The sequence below is a fragment of the Polyodon spathula genome, chromosome 24 (assembly GCF_017654505.1).
Source record: "Polyodon spathula isolate WHYD16114869_AA chromosome 24, ASM1765450v1, whole genome shotgun sequence".
NCBI lineage: Eukaryota > Metazoa > Chordata > Actinopteri > Acipenseriformes > Polyodontidae > Polyodon > Polyodon spathula.
This window is the reverse complement of record NC_054557.1, coordinates 23,520,377-23,540,287: the sequence shown is the minus strand read 5'-3', so window position 1 is coordinate 23,540,287 and position 19,911 is coordinate 23,520,377. Positions and strand designations below refer to the sequence as shown.

The window sequence follows — 19,911 nt, the reverse complement described above, 5'->3', positions numbered from 1 at the left end:
ACCTATTGCAGCACACTGTACTGATTGAAAGCAGGGAGACCTATTGCAGCACACTGTACTGATTGAAAGCAGGGAGTCCTATTGCAGCACACTGTACTGATTGAAAGCAGGGAGTCCTATTGTACTGATTGAAAGCAGGGAGTCCTATTGCAGCACACTGTACTGATTGAAAGCAGGGAGTCCTATTGCAGCACACTGTACTGATTGAAAGCAGGGAGACCTATTGCAGCACACTGTACTGATTGAAAGCAGGGAGACCTATTGCAGCACACTGTACTGATTGAAAGCAGGGATTCCTATTGTACTGATTGAAAGCAGGGAGCTCTATTGAATCACACTGTACTGATTGGAAGCAGGAAGTCCTATTGCAGCACACTGTACTGATTGGAAGCAGGGAGTCCTATTGTACTGATTGAAAGCAGGGAGTCCTATTGTACTGATTGAAAGCAGGGATACCTATTGTACTGATTGAAAGCAGGCAGTCCTATTGCAGCACACTGTACTGATTGAAAGCAGGGAGACCTATTGCAGCACACTGTACTGATTGAAAGCAGGGAGTCATATTGCAGGACACTGTACTGATTGAAAGCAGGGAGACCTATTGCAGCACACTGTACTGATTGAAAGCAGGGAGACCTATTGCAGCACACTGTACTGATTGGAAGCAGGGAGTCCTATTGTACTGATTGAAAGCAGGGAGCTCTATTGAATCACACTGTACTGATTGGAAGCAGGAAGTCCTATTGCAGCACACTGTACTGATTGGAAGCAGGGAGTCCTATTGTACTGATTGAAAGCAGGGAGTCCTATTGCAGCACACTGTACTGATTGAAAGCAGGGAGACCTATTGCAGCACACTGTACTGATTGAAAGCAGGGAGACCTATTGCAGCACACTGTACTGATTGAAAGCAGGGAGTCCTATTGTACTGATTGAAAGCAGGGAGTCCTATTGTACTGATTGAAAGCAGGGAGTCCTATTGCAGCACACTGTACTGATTGAAAGCAGGGAGTCCTATTGCAGCACACTGTACTGATTGAAAGCAGGGAGACCTATTGCAGCACACTGTACTGATTGAAAGCAGGGAGTCCTATTGCAGCACACTGTACTGATTGAAAGCAGGGATTCCTATTGTACTGATTGAAAGCAGGGAGCTCTATTGAATCACACTGTACTGATTGGAAGCAGGAAGTCCTATTGCAGCACACTGTACTGATTGGAAGCAGGGAGTCCTATTGTACTGATTGAAAGCAGGGAGTCCTATTGTACTGATTGAAAGCAGGGATACCTATTGTACTGATTGAAAGCAGGCAGTCCTATTGCAGCACACTGTACTGATTGAAAGCAGGGAGACCTATTGCAGCACACTGTACTGATTGAAAGCAGGGAGTCATATTGCAGGACACTGTACTGATTGAAAGCAGGGAGACCTATTGCAGCACACTGTACTGATTGAAAGCAGGGAGTCCTATTGTACTGATTGAAAGCAGGAAGACCTATTGTACTGATTGAAAGCAGGCAGTCCTATTGCAGCACACTGTACTGATTGAAAGCAGAGAGTCTTACTGCAGCATGCCAGTAATTCAGTTTTTTGGGACAGGGCATTTCCAATGTTGTAATCATTGCATCTAGTCTGCTGGGGATAAATGATTTCACAGACTTTAATACACATGCTGGAGCAATGCATAATCAGGTTGAACAGACTGTTTAAAACACTGATACAAACTGAACTACTAAAGAAGTAAATGTTTTTACAAACACACTGCCACATTGCTGATGTCATTGCTGATTACCTCACCTGCTTTTTGAGGGGGTTCAAATAACAAACTCTATGACTATGAACTACGAAAACATCTTGATTATGATAACATTGAAATTTATTCACCCAAAGTGACCTCAGAGTAGTAGAAAGTGTGATTGAATGCTGTGGGAGCAGGGTGTTTTATAACTGCTCACAGTGCAACCCAGCTGCACTTTGGATTGCTGTGAAAAGCTGGCTGAAGGGGTTAAAAGCTATGAGATTTATATAATGAAAACTATCAGAAATCACTGCCCACATGGGATGGGGTGTTGCACAGTATAGTGAGCAAGGGTCTGTTCTTGTGCATTCAGAGTGTGACTCAGAAGGGACACACTGGATAGCACAAGGTCTGTTTGCAGTTCAGATCAAATCGTCCTTTCACTCATCATGAAAAGCAGGCAGCTCGTTCCCCAGGATCACTTTCTCTTCACTTCCTTTTTCAGTGATGGTTACGAGATAAGCCACTCCTCCACTGGAGCCATCTCTTCCCATAGCAAGTGTCAGGGCTGCAAACAAAACACGAGTCAATACTGCTACTCGCACCATACAGCAAATACAATGCACTGCCTAACCCTGACCCTGACCCTGACCCTAACCCTAACCCTCCACTGGATCCATCTCTTCCCATAGCCAGTGTCAGGGCTGCAAACAAAACACGAGTCAATACTGCCACTCGCACCATACAGCAAATACAATGCACTGCCTAACCCTGACCCTGACCCTGACCCTGACCCTAACCCTCCACTGGAGCCATCTCTTCCCATAGCCAGTGTCAGGGCTGCAAACAAAACACGAGTCAATACTGCTACTCGCACCATACAGCAAATACAATGCACTGCCTAACCCTGACCCTGACCCTGACCCTGACCCTGACCCTGACCCTGACCCTGACCCTAATGCTAACTAACATGAGCATGCATTCATTTGTGTTTACACTGATTAGAGATTATTATTTGTTGTACTCTAGCAGCCTCACCTACCAATCACTGTGTTCATGGTGTTTTTGTAAAGTCCACCGACAGCTGAGTGAAATAGAAGCTGAGCGGAAGCAGGTTATTAATGTTGATAATCTCATCAGGGCGACGTGAAATTCGATTGCTCCGGACAGTTTAAAATCCAGTGCGGACTGTAAGAGTCACGCTGAGTGTAAAATGTGTAAGGCTCAAATTTGCAGGGCTCCAGACTGAGACTGAAATGGTTGCAAATGCAACAAAAAAAAATGTAAACAGTTTTTTTGGGGTTAGGCGCATTGGCACCTGGAACACAAAAATATTTATGAATGCGCCATAACTTCGGTTAGTAAGGGGGAACAAACGCATATCACATGTAATAAACTGAAGTCCGAAAAGAACGGTAGCAAATACACTAATAATAATAATAATTTCACTGAATACAAATGCTTGTAAGCACTGACAGATGCTGTATTAACACCCGCAGAATACAGTAACCCCATTTTCATGCAACAGTTGTGACAGTGACCAAACGTGAGGGAGTGTTGTGTATTTAATATTGTAAATAGCAGAACAACTCACTGCAATTTAAACTTGTTTTTACTGAAAAATCAACGCTAACATGTTATCATAAGAGCTGTGTGTGTTATGCTGTCAGATCAGGACTGCACTGACACGGAGCCCGGGAGCGGCAGCATGCTGTTTCCATGTGATACTGGACACAACTAGTGGTGCGTCACCAATTCCACACACAACACTTACTTACAAAATACTTAAAATATAAACATGCTGAGTTAATTGCAGTCATTGATTAACCAGAGGAGAATGAGGCAATGCAAGCCAGTACAGACATGACGTTACTGTTTTAGTAACACTTTAGTGTCTTAACAAGTGGTTGTATTTTAAGCAGTTGAATCTGGTAGCAACTAACTTGCTCCTAAAGTGGCACCAGCAATTGAATTGGGCGATCAAGGCAAAAACTTTTTCTGGAGCCCTGCTTTGTAATGCTCTGAAATGCACTTTAAAGAATAAAAAGGGAAACAAAAGCTAAACAAGTCATGAAGCTCATTTGACCAGAAGTGCTTTACCAGTGTTACTGCAAACACTTGCACAAGCAAATCAGACAATTGTGTCATTTTTATGTTTCGTGCTTCTTGATTCGTCATTTTTATGTATCGTATCGTGAAGACACTGCCGATACCCTGCCCTGGTGTCAACACTGCTACTCGCATCATACAGCAAATACAATGCGCTGCCTGACACAGTGACATCATACAGCAAATACAATGCGCTGCCTGACACAGTGACATCATACAGCAAATACAATGCGCTGCCTGACACAGTGACATCATACAGCAAATACAATGCGCTGCCTGACACAGTGACACAATTCAGCAAATACACTTTGCACCTTTTAGATTTTGTTGTACCTCATGCAGGACTTTCAAGGCTAGAAAAGCCCATCCAGACTCTGCAGTACACAATAGTGTTGGTGAGATAACAGCTCCTTAAACTTACTGTTTGTAACGAAATGCAGGCATTCCTCCTTCGTCATTCCTGGTCTGTACGCTGAATCCACGTAACCGTAGATGTATGAACTTCCAGAGCCACCAACAGCAAACGGCTGCCTGGCAATCATCCCATCAAGAGTGACAAACACCTGTGAGGAGCAGGGAGACAGGCAGGGACTCAACACGAGACATAAACACCTGTGAGGAGCAGGGAGACAGGCAGGGACTCAACACGAGAGACAAACACCTGTGAGGAGCAGGGAGACAGGCAGGGGCTCAACACGAGAGACAAACACCTGTGAGGTGCAGGGAGACAGGCAGGGACTCAACACGACACTCAAATCGCTTGGTGCAAGGGATCGGACACAAAGCACTCGTGCAAGCGATCGGACACAAAGCGCTCGTGCAAGTGATCAGACACAAAGCACGCAGTGCAAGCGATCAGACACAAAGCACTCGGTGCAAGCAATCAGACACAAAGCATGCAGTGCAAGCGATCCGACAAAGCACGCAGTGCAAGTGATCAGACAAAAAGCACACAGTGCAAGCGATCAGACACAAAGCGATCGGTGCAAGCGATCGGACATAAAGCACTTGTGCAAGTGATCAGACACAAAGCACATAGTGCAAGCGATCGGACACAAAGGACTTGGTGCAAGCGATCAGACACAAAGCACATGGTGCATGCAGTCAGACACAAAGCGCTTGGTACAAGCAATCAGACACAAAGCGTTCGGTGCAAGCGATCGGACACAAAGTGCTCGGTGCAAGTGATCGGACACAAAGCGCTAGGTGCAAGTGATCGGACACAAAGCGCTAGGTGCAAGTGATCGGACACAAAGCGCTAGGTGCAAGTGATCGGACACAAAGCGCTAGGTGCAAGTGATCGGACACAAAGCGCTAGGTGCAAGTGATCGGACACAAAGGCAGTAAATCAGACAGCCGTTGAAATAGCGATGCTATTGAGGACCTGGACCTCCAAACATGGCTCACAGTTTCCTCCATTCCATCCACATTCTCACATGAAAATGGAAGCATTTCAAACAAGGCTCAAAATTAATCTTTTCCTGGTACAGTCTATATTAACATGTCTAGCTGAAAAATGTGAAATATTTATACCAAAAAATAAACAAACATAAAGATAAATATAATACTGTTGCTGGTGTAGCTGGTGGAATTAAACACATGGGTCAAATGAAATGTATTTACACATGAAAGTAAATACTAAGGCTGAATTGCATAAGAATATTCTCTCATTTTCTTAAACCAAATTTACATGTATAATTTTCCTAAAACAGCACCAAAATCAATGAAGCTGGGTTTGAGGATAAACAAAACTTGTATTAGTCCTCTTTATTTAATTCACACACAAAATAATTGCATTAATTTATAGGACCAAAGGTGAATTGTAGACATAAAAGGTGTAAATCAAATCAGAAATGCTAATTACATATTTCAGGTATAGCCTGTAAGAGCTTAATTTCTCCCAAAGGATTCCACAGCAATTCCGCCTCGCACAGCTGCATGGAATATACTTGTAAGCATATTGAATGCTGCCTTACTTGTGGAAGCAGTTTTACTGTGGTAAAGCTATTCTGGGAAAATCAATGAAATCCCGTTTCAATCGCAGCCCAAAAGCACAATTCTTACAGCAGTCTGGTTGGTGGGTTATAGTTTGCTGGTAACCTTTTAACTGCCAGATTGGGCTTCATTTTGTTGTCTGGATTTTGCTTGTTGATGTGGAATTGGATAGGATATGTTTGCTTGTTTTATTCATTTAGTTAAATATCTGCATGGTACTGGGGTTTTGTTACTCACATATGAAGTGTAGGTGCTTCGCTGAAGCACAGCTACTGTCACAAAAGAAAAGAAAAAAGTAGTATACTGCAAGTATATTTGTTCAGTAGGATAGCATAGTAGCATACATTAAATACGACAGTAGTAACAGTATATTAAAATACTATTTTGGTTGTAGTAAACCAGATGTTTTAAAATGTTTCTGTTCAAAGTAATGCATTGTTGTTGGAATCATAAAGTTTTTTATAGAATAAACTACCAAAATAAATTATCATGATAATGGCAGTTACTGTGATCATTTTCCAGACAACAATCGTGATCCAAAAATCAATTATCGTCCCAACCCTACCTGCAGTGCGTGGATACATTTCGGAATGCAGTGCGTGGATACATTTCGGAATGCAGTGCGTGGATACATTTCGGAATGCAGTGCGTGGATACATTTCGGAATGCAGTGCGCGGATACATTTTGGAATGCAGTGCGCAGATACATTTTGGAAAAGTGCTTCCTGAGTCCCGTTTCCCAGATCTGAGAAACTGGGTGCTGAAATTGTGCTTTGTGTTTGGAAGCGCTTACATTTGTGAAAGTAGCTTCTATCCATTGATTCTTGTGAAGTCAAAGGAAAGGAACCGACTGACAGATGAAACACTCTTCCATCTTATGCAGGTTGGATGCACTAAATTGATGTAGCTGTGCCCTTCTTTGTGCACAAGCAGGCGCACCTTCAAGTTTCACACTGACTGGCACAATACTGTAATGATGATATGCAGCAGAGACGTTAAGATGTCTAATTTTTTTGTTATTTTCATGTATTAATCCCTGCTCTTCTGCATACTGAAACAAGGTTAGCAAAACACAGCTATTTAAACTGTTTTGTTGTTTTGCATTTAAAAGGTTGTATTATAGGGCTTTTCTATGTAAGAACAGTGTCGGTGTCACACTGTACCACGCTTAATTGATGTACGAACACTTCAGTGTTACACTGTAATACAGATTGTTTTGTGGAACATTTACGAAGCACTCAAATCAACACCTTGTCATTTCCAGTAGCCCAACACTTCAACAGCAATAGTCAGACTGCTGAATCACACCATCTGTGGAATCAGTCAGTGTTTTGGTACAACTTCTACTTGGAAGCTTATCTTCAAACTTGGAACTTTGGAGCCTCTTGGAATGAACGTTCCATTCTGACATCATCTTAACATCATCCTCAGAATTTTTGAAAATCAACAAGTTTACTGCACTGTTAATTTTCTTTCTACACAGCTGAAGAAGGGCTTTAAAGCGCTGTTTATTGTAAAAAAATAATAAACCGTGAATTTCAGAAAACGAAGACCCTGCTTGTGTGAGTCTGCTTTATTTTCACACAATGCTACAGTATCACAGCGTGTCAATGCACCATGATCTCTTATATTAATTGTGTACGAAGTAGGACAAAGGTAAAAAAAACAAAAAACAAAGTGCGCTAAAACCATTTAGTTTCAGTTTTAAATCATCTTTTTTTCGCATTGTACAGTAATATGAACAAAGCATCACAATGTATTTTTTGTAACCGGTAGCCTATATGCTAAAGTATAAAGAAACTGCGCTATAGCTGTAGATATTTATTTGAGTTTACAAACTTATTTATTTAAAATAAATATAGCACTTATGTTCGTGTTTTTTAAACCTCTTTTTTTTGGACAACCTACCCGTCATGTCTGGTTTAGCGAGGGATGGACTATGCCTTTTTTAATGTAATTTCAAAATGTATTTTCTATTATTAGAGATTGACCGATAGGTCTGACCGGCCTGGGCTTTTCACATCTAAATATCAAAAGCTCACCTGACCTGTTAATCTCAGCGGCAATCTCTTCAATGCCTTGCTCCTTTCATTTTTATCATGATACTCTTTCTTTTTTGTATTGAGTATTTCTCACTGAGATCAATTAATTTCTCAAGGCACTCTCGTTGCCGCGTAACTAAACACCACATTTCTCCAAGTTGTTTGAATGACTTTTATCACGTGACATCAACAGCTGTGCTTATTGGTTGATTCCGAGCGACTTATTGCCCACAATAGAGGGGAACTCTATTCTCTGACGATCTGCCGTATCTTGCAGATGAGAGACGGTTTATCATCATAGACGGGGTGATTTTGTCGGACCGACAGATCGCAGGTGACAAAATCACCTGTGTATGGTGGCCTTAAGGAAAAATTCCTATTTCAAATAAAAAATGAAGTAATACTTATTTTATTTCAGTTACAACCACCATTTTATTTGAATTATGAATGTCAACACACAACAATATCTCCCAGCCTAAAGTAAAGAGAAGTAAGAGAGTAAGTACTGTGATATTCGTGCCTCCAATTTGAAAGAAGGTGTAAGTAGCAGGGGGAGATCTGTGCTGAGTCTGCTGGCGTGTTCATAGTGCTGCAGGAAGAGGGCAGCAATCATCCAGTAACGGCCTGTGAGTCATGGCAGTGACACGGGTAGGTGGGAAAGAGGGTGTGTGGACTTTCCCTCTCTCTGAATGGTTGGGAGGCGGGTCTTGGGGAGATTGTTAGCCCTATAAGATAATGCTCTACTGTTTCCTCAGGTCTGCTCTTTTAGGATGTACCGGGAATGGACGCTCGGGTCACGAGCCGAAACAGAGAGAGGCTGGGACCGAAACAAAAAGACAACAGAAAAATAAGAAGAGAAGCATAGTAATAGCGGGGAAACCGTGGGCAGACCCCAGTGTATTTATAGTGAAGCCTGAGGAACGGTCAGGGTAGGACGGAGACCCGGGCCGTGCGGGTAGTGACGGCTGGGGTAACGCTGCAGAGTGCAGCAACTTTTATTTATAGTTTTGATTACTGTGTTTTCTTTTCCTTTTTCCTTTCGCCTTTGGTTTTTGGATTATTGTTTTGAACGCCTGTGAGTGCGTCCGCACTTGAATTGTACCGTCTGTGGTATTGCCGTGTCTCTGTTTTTACCATGGTTGGTAGGCAGAACACGGTGAACATCGCCCTCTGTGGGCTAAAAAGTAAAAACACACCCTGAAAATAAAACTGGGCACCTGTGTGGTGTTTTCAAGTACAACTGTCTCTCCTGTGTCAATGAATTACCCACCACCCTTCCACAGTGTGTAATATAGTTGTGTAATTAAAGAAATAATTTTTTTTTGTAATTTTTGGTTCCTTTATTGACATAAGAATATTTAATAAAAAAATGAAAAAAATGTGCTCTAAAAATTCTTTATTTTTAAATCTAAAGTTTGACCTGGATTATAAATGCAATAAAGCCCTTCAGGGTGTCTGTATACACAAAACGCCCGAGGAGTCTGTATATTCGACGTATACAGACACCCTGGCAGGCCTTATTGCACACATATATACAAGATTCCCTGCCCTTACTGGCTGGGCTTGATGATGCCGAAGCGCTGCAAAGCAATGGCACACCTAGTGTGTAGCGTGCGCTTGGCTGAGGCCCCAGTGCACACAGTGATATATTTCAAAGTGTTTCCAGTCCTGTACCTGGCCTCCTTTCCTGCGGTCCCATCCTGCCACAATGAGGTGAGCAGACAGCTCCTCCTTGTGCTTGTAAGAGATGTTTCTGACCAGCGTTGCAGCAGAGCACACCCGGGGAGCCTCGCCCATTTCTATACTGCAGGAAATACAAAACAAAGACTCAGAAGCACTCCAATCACAGAAGCAATGAAAGCAGGGACTTTCAGAAGCTAAGCAGGCTCACTGGGACTGCTGGGCTATACTTGTGAAGAAGGGTACACAGCTAACCACAACAAACTCAGAGCCAAATAAACTGGAATGGCATTGGAAGACTTTTCCTTTACATACCTGTGCAGCTGCAGCTGATAGCTGACCATGTCAGCCATGGCCTGGGCATCTGCAGCAGAACCCGACAGAGCGCAGTAGATCTTGTCATGAAGAGGGGACAGTTTGTTCATCACGCGATTCACTATGGATTCACTGTGGGGAGGAGGCATGGAGGGTTACTCACTGATAGCTGTAAAAGCATTTTCTCAGTGTCACTAGCGAGACAGCACTGTAACTACCAGCTTTCCTCTTCCACTAACTCCTGCCTTCCTTCCTGCTCCAAGTGGAAAGCACAGGCTGGGCCCTGCTGGGTTTTCTATACTGGATCACTGCCAGCAATGAACCAAACTAACCAAGTGTTGGTGCTGGAGATAGTATTGTCAAGACCATTATGATTAGCATAGCAATGTATAGTTAAACCATGGACAAGCACTGACACACAGTGAGTATCAATCATGCATGCTAAAGCACAGCACAGCCTTGTAATAGAGAGTATCATCAGGGAAGAGCAGAGTGCAACACCTCTGATTATTAAAGTCTTACCCTGCAGAAACACGGGAATCTGACCCCAGAACGACCCCTCCGTCAAACTCAATCGCCATAATCGTGGTCTGAAATAATCAGAATAATAGAAATTAAAACAGGTGAAGAAGGTCCCTCCTGAGCAGGTAAAAAATAAGTGTGGTGGGAATAGGAGCGTGTGTGACCCCTGCTGCTGTATATAAAACACAAGAAATCAACCTGCTGCTGAATATAAAACACTAGAAATCAACCTGCTGCTGAATATAAAACACTAGAAATCAACCTGCTGCTGAACACTAGAAATCAACCTGCTGCTGTGTATAAAACACTAGAAATCAACCTGCTGCTGAATATAAAACACTAGAAATCAACCTGCTGCTGTGTATAAAACACTAGAAATCAACCTGCTGCTGAATATAAAACACTAGAAATCATAAAACACTAGAAATCAACCTGCTGCTGAATATAAAACACTAGAAATCAACCTGCTGCTGTGTATAAAACACTAGAAATCAACCTGCTGCTGAATATAAAACACTAGAAATCAACCTGCTGCTGAATATAAAACACTAGAAATCAACCTGCTGCTGAATATAAAACACTAGAAATCAACCTGCTGCTGAATATAAAACACTAGAAATCAACCTGCTGCTGAATATAAAACACTAGAAATCAACCTGCTGCTGAATATAAAACACTAGAAATCAACCTGCTGCTGAATATAAAACACTAGAAATCAACCTAGCATTCACTTTTGCTAAACTCTAAAGTCAATAATAGAAGTATTTATTTAGAAGTTTTTGTGGCTCAGTAGTAGAATTTGTACTGGGAATAGGAAACCCCAGAAACACTGCCAGGGAGGAAAGTAAAGCATCATTGCGAAGGTGGGGTGTGACTCAAACAAGGTGCACAGCCCCTGCTCTGTAGAATATCACAGAATATTACAGTACTGTGCAACACTATAGCATGTACTGTATCAACTAGTGGTGAACTAAAGTATGCACTAATAATAATACACAGCAGTACACTGTCGTATACTCCAGTGCAGGGGGTCCCAAACTTTTGATGGTCACGTACCCCCTTCCAGACCTATCAGACTGTCTGCGTACCCCTGGCATCCAGGTTTATATTTTAATGCTATTTTTAATATATGCTTTCATAATACACATATTTATACACATACACAATAACACATACCATATAAATGACTATAATAATATAATTAACGCTTCTGATTTTCTGTTTTAACTGATGAACCCCAACAAAAAATAAAATCGGTACTTTATTCCTGAATGGAGGCTTGTTCACGAGACTTTAAACTGCTCTACAGTTAGGAGGATTTAAAAGAGAATTGCAAATTGTGGCGAAATGTAAAAAAATGCCTACAGACAAAAACCCAGTTGTGGAAGACAGCAAAGGAAAGAAAGTACAACTTAAGTGTGCAAGTACTGCCCAGTTACTACTACTGTGACAGAAACAACCTCCCAAGCAAAGTAACCGAAAACAATACAGTCATATATAAAAAGCGAACGCCCTGAAAAAAACGATTTACATAAATCTCGAAAATAGCTAAAAAATAAGCATCAAAACATGTAATTAATAAAAAACGAAAAACAGAAGCCCTAAATATAATACATATAATTTGTGCTGTGTGGCGATTGGTGGCGAGGGCTCTGGACATCATTGTCTCTGTGTATCTTTGCTCTCATTGGTGCCTCTTGGAGGTTTGCAATAAACATGCGCGCCAGGGTGGTGAACCGAGGTGTACTGCAGCTGCGTGACTGTCTTGCACGACGCTCGCAGCCTCTCTTTTTGTTTCTGAAACTAACTAGCATCACGCGTTATTTCACGCCAGAAATTAAAAGGAGTTCCCAATGTGTTATAAAGCTTTCTGAATATTGCAAGTCTTACGAGAATGCAATGAAAAAAAAACCTAAAAATGTTCACCATTACACAATTTGTCCCGCGTACCCTCTGGACACGCCCCAGGGGTACGCGTACCAGTTTGAGAACCTCTGCGGTATGATTTACTGTAAATATACTACAGCATACACAAGTGAATCTAGAATTGATTATTGTAATGCACTTCTTTTCTGGTGTCCCAAAACAAGTGGTGTCCCGCTTGCTCAGAATACCGCCGCTAGAATTCTGACTAAAACCAGGAAAAGTGAACATATTACCCCTGTTTTGGCCTCTTTACACTGGCTCCCTGTGCAGTATAGAATTGATTTTAAGATTTTGCTGTTAACTTACAAGGCCCTGAATGGATTAGCACCCAGTTATTTGCAGGAGTGACTGGCCCCGTATCTTCTAAACCGTACTCTGAGATCACAGGATGCGGGGCTGCTGGTTATTCCTCGGGTCAACAAAAGCAACACAGGAGGAGGCAGGGCTTTCTCTTGTAGAGCTCCTAAATTATGGGATGCTCTGCCTTCGTTTGTCTGGGAAGCTGGGACTGTTTTCAAGTCAAGACTAAACACGCACTTTTATAAAATGGCTTTTCATCTTAGTGAGTTTTAATCAATCAATCAATCAATCTTTATTTTATATAGTGCCTTTCATAGTGGACCACCATCACAGTGTGCTTTACAAGATGCAGTAACAACAAGAAAATCCATAATACTTTAAATACAGAGGAAAGTGCATAATACATGATAGTAACATAATACATGAGATAGTAGGAGCAACACAGCAGCTAATAGCAGATATCAGGATTAAAGAAAATGAAAAGCAAGAGAGAACAGGTGGGTATGGAGAGCTGATTTAAAGTGAGCTACAGTCAGAGCATCACGCACCAAAGCTGGGAGAGAGTTCCAGCAAGACGGGGCCATGAAGCTAAACAAGCGTTCTCCAAGTGTGGTGCACTTTTGCTTGGGGATAACAAGCAGGCCGGAGGAGGACCCAAAATGTAAGTTTAAAATTGCTGCTTTTATTATTATGTGTATACTGCTATTTAAATGGTCTGACTGTGGCAGGTGTACGTGTGACATGCTATACAAATGTATTGTGGTTTGTTCTTTTTTTTCTGCTATGTACTGTACAGTGCTTTGCGATAGTTTTGTATACAAGGCGCTATATAAATGCAACACATAAATAAATAAATATTCCCAGCAATTGGTATACTGTAGCTGTGTATCACCTTGCCTTCAGCATGTACCAGCAACTACACTGCTGTGCAAAAGTCTTTGACACATTCAGGACTTACAATACATATATCGATGTTAAGAGCATCAACAATTTACTCAAAGCCTCCACTAGTGCTACTATTATAACAACTTTCACTGTTATTAATACAGCTTAGTTTGGGTGAGAAGAAACCAAGCTTATCATTTAGCAATATTTAATTCACATTCATCAGAATCTTCAAAAACTTGTGATCACAACAACTCAAAGTAAACTATACATGAGCAGCTAATATGAAGTCCTGTAGTAGCTAATCCATCTCATTGGAGATACATTTTGTAAATATACTGATGTAAATATATTGATGTATTTATTGATTTATTGATGTATTTATTGATTTATTCATGTATTGATGGATTTATTGATGGATTTATTTTGCTGTTCACATCTTTTTGACAGAAGCAGCAGCTCTAGACACTAGCTCTTGTGTCCTGCAGCTTGACTTGCATTGTGTTTCACCTGTACTGTAGTTCTATACTAACCCACATGTTACCCCAGCCTCTATCACTACCATTACCACTGCAGTCAGGGACCACTTTTAAACAAATACCACACTTACCTATCAACATCTAATCACTTCTATATAAAGTACTGAAGTGCTATACATGTAAACAACTCACTGACCCGTTGAAGAATGGCAGGTAATTAAACCTGGGCTTGCTGGTCTAGTGGTTAATGAAGGGAGTTTGTTACCAGGCAGTTCCAGGTTCAATCCCAGCTCAGCTGTGTTACCTGTTACCACTGTTCCTGTCAATATCATAAACTTATCATGTTTATATGGAGCAGGCTGTTTAAAACAATCAATTTTATTTCACTCTTTCCCAATACACCCATACATGATTGGCCACACATAACACTGTACCGCCCCCAAGTGGTAGTAAACAGCAACTGTAACACTGCAAATACTTAACAAGCCACTGACACTGTGTGTGACCCCGAGCAAGTCATTTAACCTCCTTGTGCTCCGTCCTTCGGATGAGACATGAAAAAAACAAGGTCCTATTGGAAGAGACTCTGCAGCAGCAGCAGTTGTGATGCGTAGTTAAAGTGACCAGACGTTCCTTTTTGGACGGGACAGTCCCACTTTTGGAACACTGCTCCCACTGTCCCCAGAACCTCTCATGAGACACTCATTTCACCCGTTTTTTTCCCCAGAGCATCGTCGCGCCGGTAACAGAATATTGTGTTTTCATGCAGGCTGCTGTGTTACTACCATATCTAACTTATTACAGTACAACTGCGACTAAAGGGAAGGTTGAACGACCAGCAGCATTAAAAAGCAGCTGTACAGCGCGTGCAAATCTGGAGAATCACTGAACAGTCAACATTCATATCTGAAGCCACTCACACAGAATTGCGGGCATGTTAATCCACTCACTGCTGTTAAAATGAACTGGTGGCTATCACTGCCCCAAGAGGTTTGACCAGGGTAGTCTAACAATAACGGCTCATACAGTCACCATTGTATTGTGTTGGAATTATTCTCTTCATCCATGATATTTGTATATCTGTGTGCAAACGGCTTTGCTTCGTGTGACAGGCGACAATTGAGGAAATCAACGCTGTCATGTCACATCACCATGCCACGTTTACAATGACTTGAAGCTTGTCATGGTATGAACGCTTTATGCATTGAAATAGCCCATCACAACAACAGGAGGGGCTGTACAATAAGACAAAGGTATTTGGAAGCACATTGTAACGACCCCGGGTTTGCTGTTCTGGAAGGTTCTGGCTCCGGGTGAGCAGTTCAGTGCAGCAGGTGTTCAGGAACATCACAGAAGGGAGAACCTCTGCCATTAAGGGGATCGGTTGCAAGCTGCAACAGCGTTGGCAGAATCAAGAGATGGAATGTTGCAACTTCAGGGGATCGAGAGCGGGAAGCCGTGTCTGCTTGGGATTGGTGGCGGGTGCACAGGGGGTGTGGCCCGGACACCGAGATAAGGAACAGGCTGCTGCTGCAAGAGGAGACGGTGAGACAAGAAAGACAGAGAGAGAAGCAGGACGACGTCTAAAGAGAGGAGAGCCAGTGTTTAGGGGCTAGAGCACACGGCTGAAACAGTGTGCTGTGAACTTCCTTTTCTTTTCTTATTTGGCACAGTCTGAGTAGCACCGCGCTACTCAGCTGTAGCTGTACCACTGGCTGGTAAAGAGTCCCGGCTTTAATGAAGTGTGAATCACGAACCGCACTTTCACTGTTCGTTACAATATTCTCTTGAAATCCATCTATATTCACTTTCAGTTCACCACAGGTACCCTCAAAGAAACGTATGTTAGTGAATAATAAAAAAATATATTGTGAACGATATTTTCACATTTGCGAAATTCATGTTGTAAAAATATTTATAAAGTTTGAGAACATTTTGTATTTATTTTGTGTTGTTTTTAGCAATAATGAAATACAATAGTTTCAGGTCTCCATGTGCCCATTTCATTTCTTAAACAAAGGTATTACCATTCATAGTCGAGTGTTGTATATGATACAAATAGTTTAAAACAATTACAAGAATCACACACTCATTTCATTTTACCTCCTTTAAAAAAAATCTTAATAAGCTGCCTATGCTGGGTTAAATGTACTATAGAATAAGTATATTTTATCTTGCAAAGTTTAAGAAAAAAAAAATACAGACAATGGAGTATTTATATTTAAGATGAACGCTATATGTTGCATACGTGTGATAGCTACATAAGGTATTTTACAAGTATTTGACTTTACCACAGCTATTAGTTTAAAAGAAGAAAACCACATTGATAAAAACATGTTTTTTCCTCAAGCAAAGGTCAGGGCTCAAATTACTGGGGGGCTGGGGGGGGGGGGGGGGGTCGATCTCTTTAAGTTTCTCCAGAGAGTTTTATTTCCAGATTCCTTTTTAATGTGTTTTAAACTGACAGGCATCACTTAAACAGAAAGGAACCTGTTAAAATGTGATCATCGTATAAAGACATTTCCTGCCATATCTGTGCAGTTATTCAGTCTGACAATGATTGATCAGGAAAGGAATACGATTTAATCTTACTACAGCTTGATCCAAATCTCAGCCTATACTGGTGACTCACATACATAAACTCCAGCCAAGATCAGCAATGAAATTAGCAGTAAAATGCATACTTTAATTAACTAATTCAGATTGTCAGGAGGCGCTATCTTATGATCATTGATTGGTACTGAAAAATGGAATAGGCAGGAAATGTCATCATGCAAAGAACACGTTTTTAACAGGGTCCTTTCCGGTTGAAGCGATATATGCCTGTCAGTTTACAGCATGTTAAGGGGATTTGGAAATACAGCTATTCAGAGAAACTCAAAGGGTTTGCCTACCTGGATTACTGTTTACTAGACTTAATAATTACTTCAGAAAGAAATTCCTGTTTCTGCAATCAGGGCAGCTTCTACACAAAACTCAGAAAAGCTGATTACCTGTGAAAAGGTGGGGAAGGGTGATGCAGTGGCTTCATTTATTGCACACAGTCAAAAAATAGGATATTTAACACATTTCACCACCTTTAATAGTCATAGTGTAATGGTAGAAAGAACCTGAAAAAAATCCTAGTATGACTTAATCAGGGCACACTAATGATTCAAGCAGAAACTGCAATACAAAAAAATACACAGAACAAATACCACAAGAATGGTAAGAAATTCAATATTTTGAAAAATAGATTCTATGAAGTAACCATTTAATAAATAGAAATATTGAGATATGTAAGGTTTTCACACAGGAAGGGCCTGGTTTGCAGATTGGACACTAGAGGACAGCAGAGATGGAAAGAGCGAGATGGAAAGTGGAAATCAAATGAATTAAAAATCTCGACTTTGATGTTATTGAATACTATACTTGTGTAGAAATGAAATTACAAAGCCAATAAGACCATTTGTTCACAACAAAAGTTTTTGAAAGTAAAAGATTCCACTGTGAATATCACGATGAGTCTCTGCATTCACCTCCAATCTGATATTCGATCAGACATTGACAAAGTGAAAATAAAAACACGAGCGCTCCCCTGTAGCTTGGAAGCTGGTCGTTATTCACAACATTTCATACTGTCCCAGTTTAAGGACATAAAAATCTTTTTACCTTATGCATAGTTATAAATAATAATAATAATAATAATAATAATAATAATAATACGTTTTACAAAACATGCTCGTTTTATAAAGCCTCTTTACTTAAGATAAAAGGAACGAAAGTGAAACAAAAAAAGATGAAAAAGTGGGTTAAATCAGAATCTTGAAACGTGATAAACTGAATGAATTCCACTCTGTAGACACTGCACCTGACATTTGCAACGGTTTTAAACTACAGTACCCTTTCATTTAAATGCCTACTCATATAATAAACGAAGAAAACAAAACAGACATATTTACTTAAAATGTAATATTAGTTTTGTGAGCTAATGTACTCACCCCTGTCTTAACCTCCTCTGAAAGCCAGCTGGAATTGGACATTTCAAACATTTTTATAAAAGTTTCTAAGCAGAAAAGCTTCAACAACTGTACGCGCGTCTTGTGAGCCTGACAAGCAGGGGAAAGCTCGCCCCGCCCCTCCTGGAGTCCGCGTCTGCTGAGGTGAGCGATAACCAGGGACGCGACGGAAAGAAGCGTAACAAGTCCAAACTTGGGGTCCCACACAATGAAAAGCACTCCAAAATCACTACATATCTACAGCTCCAGCTGGCCGTGTAGAAACACACACACACAATCTAAAGAACGCAGCGTGGTTACCTATGGGACATAACTGGATTAATTTCCAATCCAATATGAATTCCTGTCATGCTCCCTGCTTGTCATGTATATGCTAATACACTGCTATTGATCTAAATGACTGGAAGTTTAAGGTATTTGATTGCAAAGGAAGATGAAATAAAACAGCCAGTTACAGAGTACGGCTCAATCACTGTATATGTGAATTTAACAAAAAAAGATATTCTTAAAAAATAAAAATAAAATGTTACAAAATAAATGAACTCAGTGGTTACTCGCGTGTTGCTGTGCTTTGTTTGGGGAGTCCCCTGAATTTCAGTTCAGTTGCTTGTGAACCAGGACTGTGTATCTATTCCATCGTGAGCTAAACCTGCAGAAACCCAATCTGCCTGGCGACCACTGACGGCTTTTACGACTATTTTGTTTCTTAAAGCTCATTGGTCACGTATATATAATAAAGTGAAACTGTAAGGATAGCGTTGAAAGCTTGTTATTTTTATTTTAACAAAATAAAAACGGTAAAATAGGCTTTTATTGAACTTCACTTTTTTTTTTTTTTTTTTTTTTTTTTTTAAACCTACGGAGATTTGAACACTTTCCATAGTTGAGCGGTTTTATCGGTTTCAACACATCGCTTATCAATCCGCAGCAAACTGCTTTCAGTTTCGCTCAGCGCCCATTTCTGAGCAAAACTACATAGCACCAGGAAACTCATTACTACAACATGGCGCTGGAGGAACTGTGCGGCTACAGAGACGTGGACAGGAGCGCGGGTCATTCCGGGTCCGGGGGAGAGCCATTGCAGTATTAATAATACAGTGTGTCCTGTATCCTGCAGGGACCTCCTCATCACATTGCAGTATTAATGATACAGTGTGTTCTGTATCCTGCAGGGACCTCCTCATCACATTGCAGTATTAATGATACAGTGTGTCCTGTATCCTGCAGGGACCTCCTCATCACATTGCAGTATTAATGATACAGTGTGTCCTGTATCCTGCAGGGACGTCCTCATCACATTGCAGTATTAATGATACAGGAGTGTGGGTCATTCCGGGTCCAGGGGGAGAGCCATTGCAGTATTAATAATACAGTGTGTCCTGTATCCTGCAGGGACCTCCTCATCACATTGCAGTATTAATGATACAGTGTGTCCTGTATCCTGCAGGGACCTCCTCATCACATTGCAGTATTAATGATACAGGAGTGTGGGTCATTCCGGGTCCAGGGGGAGAGCCATTGCAGTATTAATGATACAGTGTGTCCTGTATCCTGCAGGGACCTCCTCATCACATTGCAGTATTAATGATACAGGAGTGTGGGTCATTCCGGGTCCAGGGGGAGAGCCATTGCAGTATTAATGATACAGTGTGTCCTGTATCCTGCAGGGACCTCCTCATCACATTGCAGTATTAATGATACAGTGTGTCCTGTATCCTGCAGGGACCTCCTCATCACATTGCAGTATTAATGATACAGTGTGTCCTGTATCCTGCAGGGACCTCCTCATCACATTGCAGTATTAATGATACAGTGTGTGTGTATCCTGCAGGGACCTCCTCATCACCATTGCAGTATTAATGATACAGTGTGTCCTGTATCCTGCAGGGACCTCCTCATCACATTGCAGTATTAATGATAC

At 41.3% G+C, this 19,911-nt stretch overlaps 1 protein-coding gene across 4 annotated transcripts; it reads right to left on the bottom strand.

Moving 5' to 3' along the window:
• Window positions 1-1,061: 1,061 nt before the first annotated feature.
• Window positions 1,062-18,643, bottom strand: LOC121298835 (proteasome subunit beta type-9-like). Of its 4 annotated transcripts, none has more exons than XR_005947326.1 (7): window positions 17,973-18,165; window positions 10,403-10,470; window positions 9,881-10,012; window positions 9,560-9,689; window positions 4,270-4,411; window positions 1,431-2,307; window positions 1,062-1,260 (listed from the first exon to the last, which is right to left on the bottom strand). XR_005947326.1 is itself a non-coding variant. In XM_041226085.1 (6 exons), the coding sequence occupies exons 2-6, from the start codon at window positions 10,459-10,461 to the stop codon at window positions 2,180-2,182; spliced, it is 591 nt and encodes a 196-aa protein (XP_041082019.1). In that variant the 5' UTR covers window positions 10,462-10,470; window positions 18,545-18,643; the 3' UTR covers window positions 1,062-2,179. The 4 variants fall into 4 exon arrangements, 2 of the variants coding, with proteins under 2 accessions (XP_041082019.1, XP_041082018.1); XR_005947328.1 differs by having other exon boundaries at window positions 1,062-1,288; window positions 1,497-2,307; XM_041226085.1 differs by lacking the exon at window positions 17,973-18,165 and adding an exon at window positions 18,545-18,643 and having other exon boundaries at window positions 1,062-2,307.
• Between the last annotated feature and the right edge of the window lie 1,268 nt (window positions 18,644-19,911).

Coding starts and splice junctions, on each gene's coding strand:
- LOC121298835 (XM_041226084.1), bottom strand. CDS start 18,023: ATGTTTGAAATGTCCAATTCCAGCTGGCTTTCAGAGGAGGTTAAGACA. Junction 10,471..17,972: donor CAGAGGAGGTTAAGACAGGG/GTGAGTACATTA, acceptor TGATTATTTCAG/ACCACGATTATGGCGATTGA. Junction 2,308..4,269: donor CCTGCATTTCGTTACAAACA/GTAAGTTTAAGG, acceptor TTTTGTTTGCAG/CCCTGACACTTGCTATGGGA.